The following is a 14,506-nucleotide window of genomic DNA, read 5'->3' on the forward strand; positions in this document are numbered from 1 at the left end:
AAATAATATTTAATTTTTGGTATTTTTATAAATTATTTTGATCGACTAAAATAATAAGATTTCAAATTTTTTCAAAAAATAAAGAATTTGAAATTCTTTTTTCGAAGACGGTCACTCTAACGATGTTTTTTACTGACGTTGGCCGAGGTTTTGAAATTTTGAAAAAACAGCAACAAAGTAAGTGTCAATTTGAAGAAGCAGAAACAAATCCAACAGTGTAATTTGTCTCCTCTTAAGTAACCATGGCAAGCCACTCATGTCTCTACCAACAAATTTCATAATATTCTTGGCATAGTTTGCTTTCTGGAATGTATTGTGTGATAGACTCTTCCATGGTATATGCAAATCACCTCTAACCACAGCCTATTAGAAATATGTGATGTCTATTACTTCAAGGAATGCACACAACAGGAGAAATTGTCAATTTACCAAGTGCCAAAACATCCTGAGTAGAGCATAGATACAATTTCATAAGAAATCATATTAATTGATTGATAAATGCAGAAAATATACACTGTGCTCTTATTTATATTAAATATTTAACACCAGCCACAAGTGACTCACCATACATATGTATCTACATTGAAGAAGAAAAAAAAAAGCATAAAAATGTATCTACATCGAAAAATAACATTGATCAGTTGATGTAACCAGGAGGGAGTTGTCATTTTCTGAAAAAGAAGAGAGAATACTCTACAGCATCAATGAGATCCGCAATGTCGTGCAATGAGCGTTCATCAGAACCCACCCAGAACATTGCACGCAGCTCCGCCTTCTTCGCCAGCCTCGCCGAGAAGCCCAGCCGCAACTCCGGCGAGTTCAGTCCCCGCAGTATTTGTCGGTACAGCGATAGCACCCGGGCCCTGTTGCGACCCAAATCCTCCGCCGTGGCCCATATCCGGCCCATCCCTAATTCGGCCTTGCAACAATACCGAATTTACACGGAAATATAATGTGAATTAAATGATTAAAAGAGAAACAAATGAAAAAAAATCATCCATTCTATCTCCTATTAACAAAAAAAAACTAATAATTAACCATTATTATTGATCGATAAAAAAAGCATCGAAGTAACACATTAACATATTTTTCTTTGGCAGAAAAAACTAACAAATTAACCATTACAACTCACATTAAAAAAATGTTCGTTTGTGACTTTGTGTCGTAAAATTATTCAATTATTTAAATTAAATAAGTAAATTACAGAGAGAGATTGAGTGGTATGGGAAAGGTGAGTCAGAAAGAACGTAGCGATAGAAATTGGATCATATCAAACATGTAATGCTTGATGATCACCGTTTCTCTTTGTTAAAGCTTTCATCATGTTCACCTTTCACAACCACACCAGAGAGGAACAAATGAAAGAGTGTTTGTTGTTGTTGTTGATTGAGATACTTACTTACTTGAATCGATGAAGTTGCAATGAGAGTGAGGAATGTGTCAATAACGGCTTTTAAAGCGTTTTCAATAAGTCAAACAAACCCTAGCTCCCAGGTTGGACCAAAGCTTCCGGGTTTAAGCCCAATTTTGTCTTTTGGGCTTTTAGCCCAGTTTAACTTCCTTTCTATTTTTTTAATGAAACTTTCTACCCAGTGAACACTGGATATAAAAAACATTAAATTATTTTTACATTCTCTAATTTATTTTTCAGAATTGATTTGGTCTTGGAGTTTTTTTTTTTGGGTTTAATTCAGTTTTCTAATTTTTAAAATCGGTTCAATTTAATTTTGGTCTAAATTGGATTGACAGTATTAAGAAATGTGTACCTAGTTGTGATTTTAAATCGTTATAGAGTGTGATAATGTTAGTATGACACATTCATCTTTCCACCTTGTTAGTTTAATTTTTACGGTAAGATCAAATTGAACCAATTTTAAAAGTTAAAGAACCTAATTGAACATGAAAAAACTAAAAATTCAAATCTAACATAAAAAAAATTAAAGTACAAAATACTAATTTAACATATAAAAATGGCTTAATTATATATCTAATCCCTTAAATATATTTTAAGCTTTAATTTGATCACTTAATTATTAAAATTTGTAATTTAATCCTTCAATTATTTAAAATGCAACAATTATGTCTTTCCGTTAATTTTGTAATGTTGACTAACGGTCAACCTCTTTTTCTTCTTTCTCTAACCCTTCGCATGCACTCACAACTCAATTTTGATATTTATGATAGATTTAGAATATGAAATAACTTCCAGATTTATAAGTAACATATAAAGTAAGAATTTAAATGATTTAGTAGGATGTAAGACTAAAGCTTGAAGAGGAAAAATTATTTTGAAATATTTTTCATTCTAAAGTAAAACTTGGTATTTTGGTTGATAAGATGGCAATCTTTATTCAATATTTTTTCTTTTTCTTTCTTCTTCTTCCCCTCTGGTTTTCGCTCTTTGAATGTGCTTCTCTTTTTTAGATATGATCTTGTTTCTATTTTTTTTATATCTGCACATGTTCTTGGAACATGCTTCTTCCATGCAAGATCTACAAGGCCGACCTTGCAAACTTCATTCTTCGCACTAACTCCTCCATATCGACACCACCATTGACGTTATTGTTCAAAGAATTTTCAGCTAGCGTTTGTAATTATGCTAGGCTTGAAAGTCGAAATTGACTTTGAAACCAAATTGTAAACTTACACACTTAAAGGCTATTTGCAGAGTCCTTGTCATTCTTTGGCGTCGGAAACTTAACGCTCTTGAGCAAGAGAGAAAGATGAGCTAGAGCGAGAATCAATGAAAGAAAATGAGTGGTACCAAACAACTATTACTACTAAAAAAACCATTTTCTACAATGGCAGAACGAAGATGGTTTCCCAAGAACTGTCTTAAATCTGATTGCGGTGACATTTTTATAATATCGACAACTTCAACGATGACGATTTTATAAAAACCGTCTTGGAAAGCTACATTAAGGACGATTTTTTGTAAAACTATCATGGTTTCATTTTTGTTCCAGCGCGCAAATTGAAAAGTCACATCTAGACATGACAAGAAAATCCGTACCCGTGGGTACTCGCCCGAATCCCTCCCGACTTTGACGGGTAATACCCGAGTTGACCGGGTATGGGTTCGGGTTTTCCCCGATAACCAAAAGTTGGGTACGAGTACGGTATGAGATTACTAGACCCGTCCCGACCCCAAACCCGAACCCATCCCGCCACTTAAAATCTTTAGAATTTTTGCATAATTTAATAAAAAAACATAGAATTTTTATTACTAGTTAATTTTATTTTAGAATTTTTACATGATTTTATATTATTTTCTTAATTATTTTTATAGACACACGCGCTATAATAAATTTATTGATATATAAATAGTTAAAAATATATATTTAACAATCAATTTATTTTTTCTAAAATCAAATTTTTAATATTTTTTTTTTTACAAAAAAAATATTTTTCTAATTTGAATCGTGTATGAGACGGGGTCGGGGATACCCAATACCCGACGGGTACCTGACGGGTACGGGGATGAGACAATAAACTTAAACCCGTCGGATATCGGATACGGGTATGAGAATATGTTGGAGAGAATCGGGATAAGGAATTGGAAAGACAACACCCGTACCCGCCCCGCCTCATTGTCATGTCTAGTCACATCTCACTCATAACTCAACAATGTCTAGAGATCAGTGAGAGAGCCCTACACTAAAATCCTTGGTTTGAGCTAAGACGAATCCAATCCAACTGCGAGCACTCAATTGTTGGTGTGAGAAGGAGGGCTGTGCAAACGACCACAAGTTTGTGTCTTTCTAGTGCTATGCGACTTCTATGATAATTCGATTAAGAATTGTTTGTGTGTATGTTGAATAGTGTTAAGTGTTTTTTTTCTTGTGCTTAATTCAGAAATTGTTGATTCCATTTAAGATGCGGGGATACCAAGGTGTTTAGAACCTGGAAAATAAGGTATTATGGAAAATAAGATACTAGGTTCATTTAGCCATGGACAGATACCAAGCCCAACCCTTTTTTTTAATTGTTCTTTGTTTTATTTTTTAAAAAAAAAACTTCTTCTATTGACATTAACTTGTTACAGGCAGTGGCAAAACATATCTATGGGACACTGAGAAACTCAAGTGTTGTAGTATCCAAGTTGGTTGGACCTATAGAACCTATGGTTTTGGCAAATCATCCTGTGAAAGGCTTGTATTTCACAATGACGGGTGGACCCGAGGTAATCATCATTTTAATTGAATTCTTAACTGTCTTCATGGCTACAGCCCTGCTTATTGTGGATGATAAAAGCCTAACGAAATTAACACACATTTTGATAATTTTAAAATAAAGGATGCAATTTAAGAGAAAAAAAATGAAGTCATAATTGTTAAAAATTCACAATACTTAGATATGTTTTTGTTCAATGTAAATTCGTATTTTTTTAAATTTTAGTCTGTCTGTAAAGTTTTTATTTATTTTAGTCTCTATAAATTTATACTTTTTTTTAAATTTTATTAGTCCATGTAAGTTTTATTATTAATTTTTAGTCTATCTAAAATTTCATTTTTTCAACTTTATTCTCTTTTAAATTTCAAGTTTTTTATTTGAAAAATTATAAATTTACAAGGTCTAAAAATTAAAAAAAAATTACAAAGATCAAAATTAAAAAAAAACATAAACTTATAATAACCAAAAATATATTTAAGCCAATTAATAATTAAAATAATGATTATATGTTTGTGTGAAATTGTTAAAAATATATGTTTTTAATCAACCACAATTATACGCAATTATACTCAGTAAAAGAAATCAACAATAATTATTATGCAGTCCATAACTAAGTACATTTTTTTTATCGTGTTAATTTCTAAAAGAAATTCATTTTAAAAATTATTTTTAAAAATTATTTTATTTTAAAAAATATCATCATTATTTTCCAATTTCAATCTACCTTTGAGATATGTAAATAATTTGAATATGGTAAATAATTAGTTTACCCTTGAGAATAATGTTATTTATACCATATTGTTCACTAATTTTTCCACATTCACTTTTTTCTTTATCTCTCTAAGAAATAATTTATCTTATCACTGATGAGTTTATGAAGGTGGCTGAAATGCCCAATTGTTTAGGAAACTCAATAAAATAAGTTGACATATATAATGAAGGTAGATGGAATAGAGTTTATGAAGGTGGGTGAACTGCCCTATTGTTTAGGAAACTCAATTTTTAATGCATAATTAAGAACATGCTAGTTGACTTTATCTCTTGTATTTACCAACTATTATCAGGAGAAATACAATTAGTTAAACGTGTTAATACCATAACATGTTATCCTTTATGGTTGCAGAGTATAAATATTGCAGCTATAAGCTACACAAGAACGTTAAGAATTACCTTGAAAACAAAGAAAGGATTTATTGATGAGAAGTTCAAATTCTGCGCGGTGAAAGCCTTTGAGGTTATATCCAAAGCAGCAATGGCGATACCCAACAAAAGCAAATGTTAAATTATCTAAAGAATAAATGAGATAAGGGTCGTCTAATCAAGGGAGGCTATGCTGTATAGTATATGCTTGGGAGTATGAATATGCGTTAATTTGTTACTTCTTAGTCAGTTTAAATTAATGTTTAATTTTATCAATAAGTAGAGATCATGGATTCTAATTTTGTTAAGTGTTAGAATGTAATTTACAAAATCGGCCAAAGTCAAGGCAATACAATAGCATACATGTTGTATGCCCATGTGTAATTTCTTTGAACAGTGATATCTTCTCCATGCAAAAAATAAAAATAAAAATGAAGGATTATTGTTTTCCTTCTTTAGCATCATTTGATTGATATCTCATATGAAAGACTTTAAATCTTTATAATAGACTGAGTTTAGTTTATTTGAACGGTATTATCTTGTAATGGAAGTCTTTAAATCTTTATACAGTAATATTTTAATTTTAGCTAATTGATTTTGGTTGAAGGCATGTTAATATCACAATTCTAAGAACACCCCTCCATTCTTTATAAATTAGACTCTTGTTAGATACACCGTCCTGTTTGCTAAGTACACCCCTCATATTTTATAAAATTTTCTTGCCAATTATATCCTTTTTTTACACCCCACGCTGGTGTAAGTTCTTTAAACCCTGTTTTACACGTCTTCCTTTCATTGAAAGGATAAAAAGGGTTTTCTCTTCAAATTTGATCAAACAATTAGCTTTGACATCACTCAAAATTAAAATTGAAATTGATATAAGTGGGATAAAATAAAGCCCACTTTACATTTGCACAAGGAAAACTAGAATGAGAGGGAATAAATGAAATTGCCACACTGATACACTTTATGGAGGAAGAGAATTGAACTTTTCTCAATATTTCATTAACTGATTTTGATTGAATTCACTCATTCAAGAGTGCGGCACATGGCTGCCTTAATAGGAAATTCATTCTAATAAAATAATAATATATTTAATGGTTAATAACTTGATATTTAAGAATCTAAATGACAGTGATACTTAATTTCTCAGTAAAAGTAACGCCGGTGAAGGAAAGTAGTGCAACTTGCAGTTGTGTTAGGCGATGCACTGTAGCTTCTCAATTCTTCGAGTTAGACGGTGATAAATTAATACTTAACAATGAAACAAAATAAAGGTGAATCAAAAACCATATTGATTTAACATTAACCGACAAAAAATATGTTTGGTCACAAACCTGTCCTTACGGATGAGAGGAACTGAGGAAAGCAGTGAAAGGAACTGCAAAACCACATTTTGGGGTTGCAGAAGAAAGAGACAATCACGTCACTGTGAGAGAAGCACGACAAGCAAGACAAAGGGGAGTTGTGTGTGAAGAAATAGGGGTTTATGGAAGAACAAAATTGGGGGGTACGGGTTCAATGAAAGAAAGAAGTGTAAATTAGGGTTTAAAGGAATAACACGAGTGTGGGGGTGTGAAAACAAGGTTAAAAAGGTATCATTGACAATTAAGAATAAAAAGAGAAGGGAAGGGGTGTACTTAGCACAAGTGTATGTGATTTCGACGTAACCAGAACATAAAGGCAGTTAAAATTGAAATCTTTTTAATTATTTAAATTAAATCTGTACGTACTGAAAAATATTATCTACGTAAGATTGTCGTATTAATTATGCAGTAATAGAAATATTTATCAGTACAATAATTTCATTAGTACCTAGCAATTATATATAGGGCCGTTTGGGCATGATTTTTCAAGGTCAAGAGGGATCATTCAACTAACTAATTAAACCGATGACACTGATAGGCCATGGTTTAAGTTGATGATGGCCATGTGTATATCGATTGTTAGAGACAATGGCCACGAGTATTCATCAACTAACCCGATCAAATGAAAATTGAACTTGCATGCATGCTTTCCTACAGTTCTAGACTATAATTCATATACAATTATCATTAAAGCTAAAATGGAAATTTTATAGTCTTTTATGTATTTTTTCAGTTTAATTTCTTAAATTTTAAAAGTTTTATTTTGATTTTAGAGTATTTTTGTTAGATCAAGATGATTGTTTGCCAGTTTAAACTGTTTAGCGCATCACCTTAATTAACTTGATAACATATGATAAATTATAAAAGGTGCTACTTGATTACAACATCTTTAATGCGTAAATGTTTAGATGAATTAATTATCTTAATTTAGTGAATTTCTTAATTTTTTTTAATTTCATAAGTTTTACAAATCCACGTAGATTTAAACCCTCTTTGCACGAATTCATTCTAATCAATGTTAAGGTTGTTATAAAATAAGTGCTTAAAATAATTTGAGTTTTACAATATTTGAAAAATATGTTATTTATAATTTAATTTTGTTAAGAAATAATTGTTTATATATAAGGAACGATGCTTACATAGTAACTCTATGTCATTTGTTTCGATTGAAAAAAAAATAATATTATTTTTTTATTCATAAGAATTAAACATGATATTAAAAAATTTACATCATTCATACATATTGTTCAAGCAACTGAAACGTATATTTTCTACATACATAAGCTAAAATCAAAATAATTAATCTAAAAATAAGGGATAGAAATTCCATTTTATTCATTAAATCAAAAGTTATCTTGAAAAATAATATCAAGATACACAAATTAATGAAGGGCATGATATGTTCACTAATTAATTTACAAGTCTAGATGATCCTCGTATAACGTGATGTTGTCAACCTGTGTGTTGGATTGACTATTTGTTATTGGACTATTATCGAATGATTTTATTATCTGAAGGAAGTGTGTTAGAAATCCTATATTAAGAGCAGGAGAAATTGTCAATTTACCAAGTGCCAAAACATCCTGAGTAAAGCATAGATACAATTTAATAAGAAATCATATTAATTGATTGATAGATGCAGAAAATATACAGAGCGCTCTTATTTATATTAAATATTAAACACCAACTACAAGTGACTCACCATACATAACAATCTAGTTAGAACGCTACTCTCCTAATAATACACACTTTACTTCACGTTTTTTCTCTAGAGAAAAAAAAGTTTGTATCTACATTGAAAAAAAAAACAATAAGCATAAAAATGTATCTACATTGAAAAACAACATGCAGCATCAATGAGATCTGCAATATTGTGCAACGAGCGTTCACCTTCTTCGCCAGCCTCGCCGCAAAGCCCAGCCACAACTCCAGCGAGTTTAGGCCCCGCATTATTTGCCGGTATAGCAACAGTACCTGGGCCCTGTTGCGGCCCAAATCCTCCACCGTGGCCCATATCTCTGGGCCATTACCAATTCGGCTTTGCAACAATATCGAATTAACACGGAAATATAATGTGAATTAAATGATTAAAAGAGAAAAAAAAATCATCCATTCAATCTCCTATTAACAAAAAAACTAATAATTAACAATTATTATTGATCGATAAAAAAACATTGAATTAATCCATCAACATATTTTTCTTTGGCAGAAAAAACTAACATTAATCATTACAACTCACATTTAAAAAAAAAATGTTCGTTAGTGACTTTGTGTCGTAAAATTATTCAATTATTTAAATTAAATAAGTAAGTTCTTGTTTTTGAATTTGAGTTATTATATGTTTCCTGAGTTCCTCTTTTTCCCCTTCTCACCCTTTTTAATGAAAAGAAAATCAGATAGAGGCTCTTTTTTTTTCAAACAAAAAATATGTATGATCAGAATTAATTTCTTGTGATTTACTAGTGTTTTTTATTCAAACGTTTACGCAATGGAACTGTTAAATGAAGAACATATGACTTATTTTCATCTTTGATAAATCAAATTTAAAACGCATTTGAATTTGAGTCATTTAATTTCCATTCAACTATTTGCTGGCTGCGTTAATGCGTGATACTAAATTGATATTAATTTTGTTTTTACATAAAAATAGTAAAATCGAGAAAAACTTAATAGAATATTAATTAGTTCTTATTAATTTTTATTTTGTTGTTGCATGCATGCAGATTTCAAGTACAATAAAGGGATTGATTCGGTTGTGGTGGTGAAGAAGGAGGACTTTGATTCATGCAACATCAACAACCCCATACAAAAGATGGACGGTGTGGTGATTCAACCTTCCAACTTTCCAATTCTGGCCTTTTTTACTTCATAAGTGGCAACCTTAACAACTGCAAAAACGGTCAAAAGCTCAATATTGTTCTTGTCATGGCTGTGAGGCAACCAATTCCTAAGGCTGCGCCGCCGCCGGCAAGCATCCTGCCACTGCAGAAGATTCCGGCAACCGATTTGACTTCTTCGGCACCGACACCGACGACGGACAAATCGGGTTCAGGGAGGGTTGGTGTGAGTGTGGGGATTGTTTTTATGTTGATTGCCTTTGTTGGGTTGGTTTAGTGTGTTGGTGTAGCCTATGGATGAGGACTTGTGGTTTGAACTGATGGTTTAAAAAAAAATAATGATTGTTTCCCCCATGATTTGTACTTTGTATTATATTGGTGTTTTGATTTGAACTTTGTTCTTTTTGTTTAGGATTTCTTTGATTGAACTTGGTTTTGATTTGATTTTATTTTTTTTGTTAATGCTGTGGTGGAATGGTTGTTGAGGCATAACTCACAAATTTTACATTATTTTATTTTAATTAATTTTGTGTTTTTTTTACATCTTCTGTTTTTTACGATGTGTATTCTTTTAGTTCCTTTTTAAGTGTTTGATTGTTAACAAGAAATTGTTTCCATTTATATAAAGTTTTCAAGTTCAATAAAATGTTGATTTTTTTTTTGTCACTTATACTCTTTTTCATTTATTATTTTACCATATTTTTTATAAATTAAATAATAAATAATTTAAAAGTTCAAAGATAAACTGACCACTTATTGGTCAAACCTTTAGTGGATGTACTTGACCAAAATTTCTACCCTCACATTCTCCATAAAATAGGTGAACTGATCATTTATTGGTCAAAACTTTAGTGGATACTTACTTGACCAAAATTTCTACCCTTTCATTTTCATCTACCTCCAAAAAAATTACGTATTGCCAACAAAGTTTATTTTTTAATGATAATACTTTGTTGTCAATCAAGGGTGAATTAGTGCTTCCCACAAGCATTAAACACACCCAAGAGAGAGAGAGAAATTGATTAGAATAGCACTATTACTACTTTATAGAAACATGTGAGAGAAGTGAAATGAGAAAGGTTTAGGAAAATTACTCACAATTTCACTAAAAATCAAAATGGTGTAGTGGGAGTAAATAGGTTTTCTAGGTTAGAGTGTAAAAACCTTAAACGACAGTTATAAAAAAAACGCATGGAGAAAAAAAAAACAGAATTTGAACTTAAAATTTTGTGAAACTTACTCAATTAAGTTCGTCTTTAGGTAGTGAATTACTTCGTCTTTCTCTCTTCTTTTTGTTATTCATGGAAGGGCCTCGAGTGAATTACTTAATTAAGTTTATTCTCACGAGCAGTATTTTAAAATTGGAGAGAAAGTAATATGAGTATTTTTTTTTCTTTTGCTTTTTAATAGACGACAATAAAAGTATGGAAAATGTTAAGTAGTGTTTTTTTAGGAAACATAAGATTATGATAATTCATGGATATAAGTGAGAATAGTATCAAAGAACTCACTGAGAGAATGAAATCGTGAAACTCTTATTAAAGTATGAGCAATATGATTGACTTGTCGTATTACAAAATTCACCCTTAAGTTTGAAATTAATTTTAAACTATCAAGACATTTTCTTACGAGAGATAATGAAGGAGCATGGGCTGAAATTAAATAATCTGTTTATTAAAATTGTCTACTACCATCTTTGAGTTAATTACTTCAAAAATCACATTGTTGAGTTAAAATTAAATGGATGACTGAATTGCTTGATATAGTGATGTTGATGTTTGGTTGGAGCGTGTTGTTTGCATGAAAAGAAGAAATTATCAGAAGGTTTGGCAATCTGTGGCCACAATGCCTCATTCCTACGTGTCCATATGCAACACAAGAGTTAAAACTTTCTACTATTTGGGTTTATCTTTGGATGACTTCGAAAAGTCCAGCTTCATACCATATTTCTTGAGCTTTGTAATGTAATAGTTAAATTAACATAAGAATTTTATATTATTTTCATATTTTTTTTAATATAACTTTGAAGACATAATTTTGTTTTTGTTACTAGCAAAGACATGCATGCGTAAATTAATGAAGCAAAAATGGGAAGCTAATCCACACAACTTCCCATTAACATGGGAATGCAAGTAATTTCTAACGCAACAGCCAACAAGCGAGCAACTAAACACGTTATGCATTTTTTTTTAACATGTGTTTTATGCGTATTAAATATTTATTAATTTTATTGATAATTAATCTTTAAAATTTTTTTGGCTAACTGAGGATTATATGAGTACTTTTTAATTATAAAAATATACAAACTAAAGACATTATGAGAGAAACAATCGGTGAAGTCAATTGTTATCCAAAGGAGAAAATTGAACATATGAAAAAAATTTATTTTGGAACTAACAAGAATCATTATAGGAGATAAAATTCTCTTTCTTAGTATTCAACACAATTACACATTAATACTCAAATTCAAGACTTTTACTTGAATAAAACCGATCCCACACAAATTGATTTATGTGCTCAATGATACTAAGTTAAATCTTTCCACCATAAAAGGTTGTAACTTTTTTTTTTTTGAAAGGAAGTTATAAAATTTTAATTCTTTCGTAACCAATTCTATCATTATGGAATTGATTTTAAAAATAAAAATTATTATAAACCAATTAGTTGTTTTAGAATTTCCTAAAAAACAATCTCTAAGAATTGATTATTTGCGTCACTTATATATCAAAACAAATATATAGATACTAAAATTGATATTAACAATGGTTAGTTCAGGTGATGGAAACTTGAACTTTTTAAGCTTCTGACAAGGAATTTAAATTCTATTGGTAAGTATGGAGAAATCATTATTAAGAGGTTTTTTAAATTTATTTAAACATTTTCGGTCTTATTTAATGATTTAGCAATTATATGTTTAAAAAATATTATTGGGCAAGGGAGTTACGTAAAAATGGAAAGCAACCAAAATATTTTTTTTAAAAAAATAAAATGAGTTGGTGAATTGACCGGTAGGTTAAATGGTCAATATACATTAATGGGTGTCATTCTTTGAAAAGAGTTTAAAATTTTAGTATTGACTGAAATATTCCTTTGCAATCCTAAGCATGGAATAAAAAAAATTGGTTCCATATTGTCATGTTTGTGGATTCCCACATTCCCACCCACCTGTTAGTTGTTTTTTCTTTTTCAACTTTTCCCTGCTTTTTTCTTTTAGGTTTTTCGAATTTATTTAAGCATTTCGGGTCTTATTTAATGATTTAGCAATTATATGTTTGAAAAATGTCATTGGGCACAGAGTTAGCTAAAAACAGAAAGCAACGAAAATATTCTTTTAAAATAAATAAAACGAGTTGGTGAATTGACCAGTAGGTTAAATGGTCTAAATGGTCAGTATACATTAGAGTTCAAATTATAATTTAAATAAATTATACTTCCTTCTCGTGAGGGATACGATTATTATGTTATTTGACTTATCTCTCCCATTTATTTTAAATATATACTATCTTTTTTTTGTTGAGAAATTTACATATATGACACTATTTAATTTTTAATTTTTTGGTAAAAATTCATTAACTTTTAATACAAATTATTATTAACAAAATAGTTTTTACTACATCATTCTTATGACAGATGCAAGTATAGATGCAAGTATTACACTGTAATCTTTTCTTGTGTTAAGGCGTATATCTCCTTCTATTGACAAACACAAACAGTTACTACAATCTACTCTTTTTAAAAAAATATTAAAAATAATTATGTGGCTATAATATCTCTTAACCTCCTTTATCTTCACTACCACAAAAACAAGCTTCTACATCGGTGGAAAACCAGTATCTACGACGGGCCCAACACCGTCTTTGTTCCAGGTGTCGTTGTATGTCGACAACAACGACATCAGTCAACTAGCACCCGTCTTTGTAATGGAAAAAAACAACGTCAGTGGCTAGAAAAGAACACAACGCAAATAATTATCCAACTCGAATAGCAGTTCTTGGACTCTTAGTTTCAGAAAAAGCTTAATTACTCCAATTTGCTGACTATGTAAATGAGTGAAGAAACTGTAGACATTGTTGATCCGATAACCACGTAACACATGTTTCCACAAAGAAAATAAAAGCGAAGCTAACTTTTTCTGACTAAGTAGAGAAATGCCAAAACAACACATAAAAAATGGAAATACTTATAAAATCAATGATTTTAAATTGCATTAACTGCACTTTTACACGTAAACAAGAAAAAGAAAAAGAAAAAACACATGGTCAACAAAAAAAAACAAAAAACAGGTTAGGATGTTACCTCGTATAATCTAACCACGTTCGGATGCTTCAGCAACTTCAAGGTGGATATTTCCCTCTTTATCTGCTATGAAAAAATGAAGATTAGAAAACTGATCTTATGTATTAATTTGAATCATAAATTATAAGCAAAGAGGGGTAAAGAAACAAACAAACATAAAATTTGCACAAAAATTGCCAAACAAAACCCAATTACACTGTAAGAGTGTAGGGCCACCTAATTTCCAGAACATTTTGGCACATTTGATTCATGCTTCTCATTGAACTGTTCCCATGAATTGGGACAAAACCCAAGTTTGAAAACTCCCAATTTGATCTTTTGTATTAATTTCAAAACTTCCTTTTGTCATTTGAATCCAACAGGTTATGCATATGTAATAATGGAAGAAAATAATCGAAACCACAAATGCATATGTAATAAATCCAACAACCTATGCTCGAAGTGCACCAATCTAGATAACAAAAACGCGAAACCAAAACAACCAACAACATCAACTTCGTTAGTACTCTGACTTAACTAAACCCTTTGGCCTTCAAATCCTTTTCGCATATTCAACGATGACATTGTTAGGGCAACTCAAGAAGTCGATAATCACATTTTAAAAGTCTTATATTATGAAACAAGAACTAAAAACTTATATTATGAAACAAGAACTCAAAAACTTCAACATCCTTACCTTCACACTAGCAAGGT

General features: G+C 30.6%; 2 protein-coding genes and 1 non-coding gene across 3 annotated transcripts; 1 reads left to right on the forward strand and 2 right to left on the reverse strand.

Moving 5' to 3' along the window:
- Window positions 1-441: 441 nt before the first annotated feature.
- Window positions 442-1,403, reverse strand: LOC106799180 (uncharacterized). The gene has a single exon (XM_014777158.3). It carries the CDS (start codon window positions 905-907, stop codon window positions 665-667), a length of 243 nt encoding a protein of 80 aa, XP_014632644.1. The 5' UTR covers window positions 908-1,403; the 3' UTR covers window positions 442-664.
- On the reverse strand, window positions 1,230-1,332 carry LOC113002020 (small nucleolar RNA R32/R81/Z41). Its single transcript, XR_003267548.1, has one exon. It is a non-coding gene; the product is annotated as a small nucleolar RNA R32/R81/Z41 (small nucleolar RNA).
- Window positions 1,404-9,464: 8,061 nt separating the features above from the next.
- LOC106799116 (early nodulin-like protein 2) lies at window positions 9,465-9,794 on the forward strand. The gene has a single exon (XM_014777095.1). The coding sequence runs from the start codon at window positions 9,465-9,467 to the stop codon at window positions 9,792-9,794; it is 330 nt and encodes a 109-aa protein (XP_014632581.1).
- Window positions 9,795-14,506: the final 4,712 nt, after the last annotated feature.

The sequence above is a fragment of the Glycine max genome, chromosome 6 (genome assembly GCF_000004515.6).
Source record: "Glycine max cultivar Williams 82 chromosome 6, Glycine_max_v4.0, whole genome shotgun sequence".
NCBI classification, from domain to species: Eukaryota; Viridiplantae; Streptophyta; class Magnoliopsida; order Fabales; family Fabaceae; genus Glycine; species Glycine max.

Coding starts and splice junctions, on each gene's coding strand:
- LOC106799180 (XM_014777158.3), bottom strand. CDS start 907: ATGGGCCGGATATGGGCCACGGCGGAGGATTTGGGTCGCAACAGGGCC.
- LOC106799116 (XM_014777095.1), top strand. CDS start 9,465: ATGCAACATCAACAACCCCATACAAAAGATGGACGGTGTGGTGATTCA.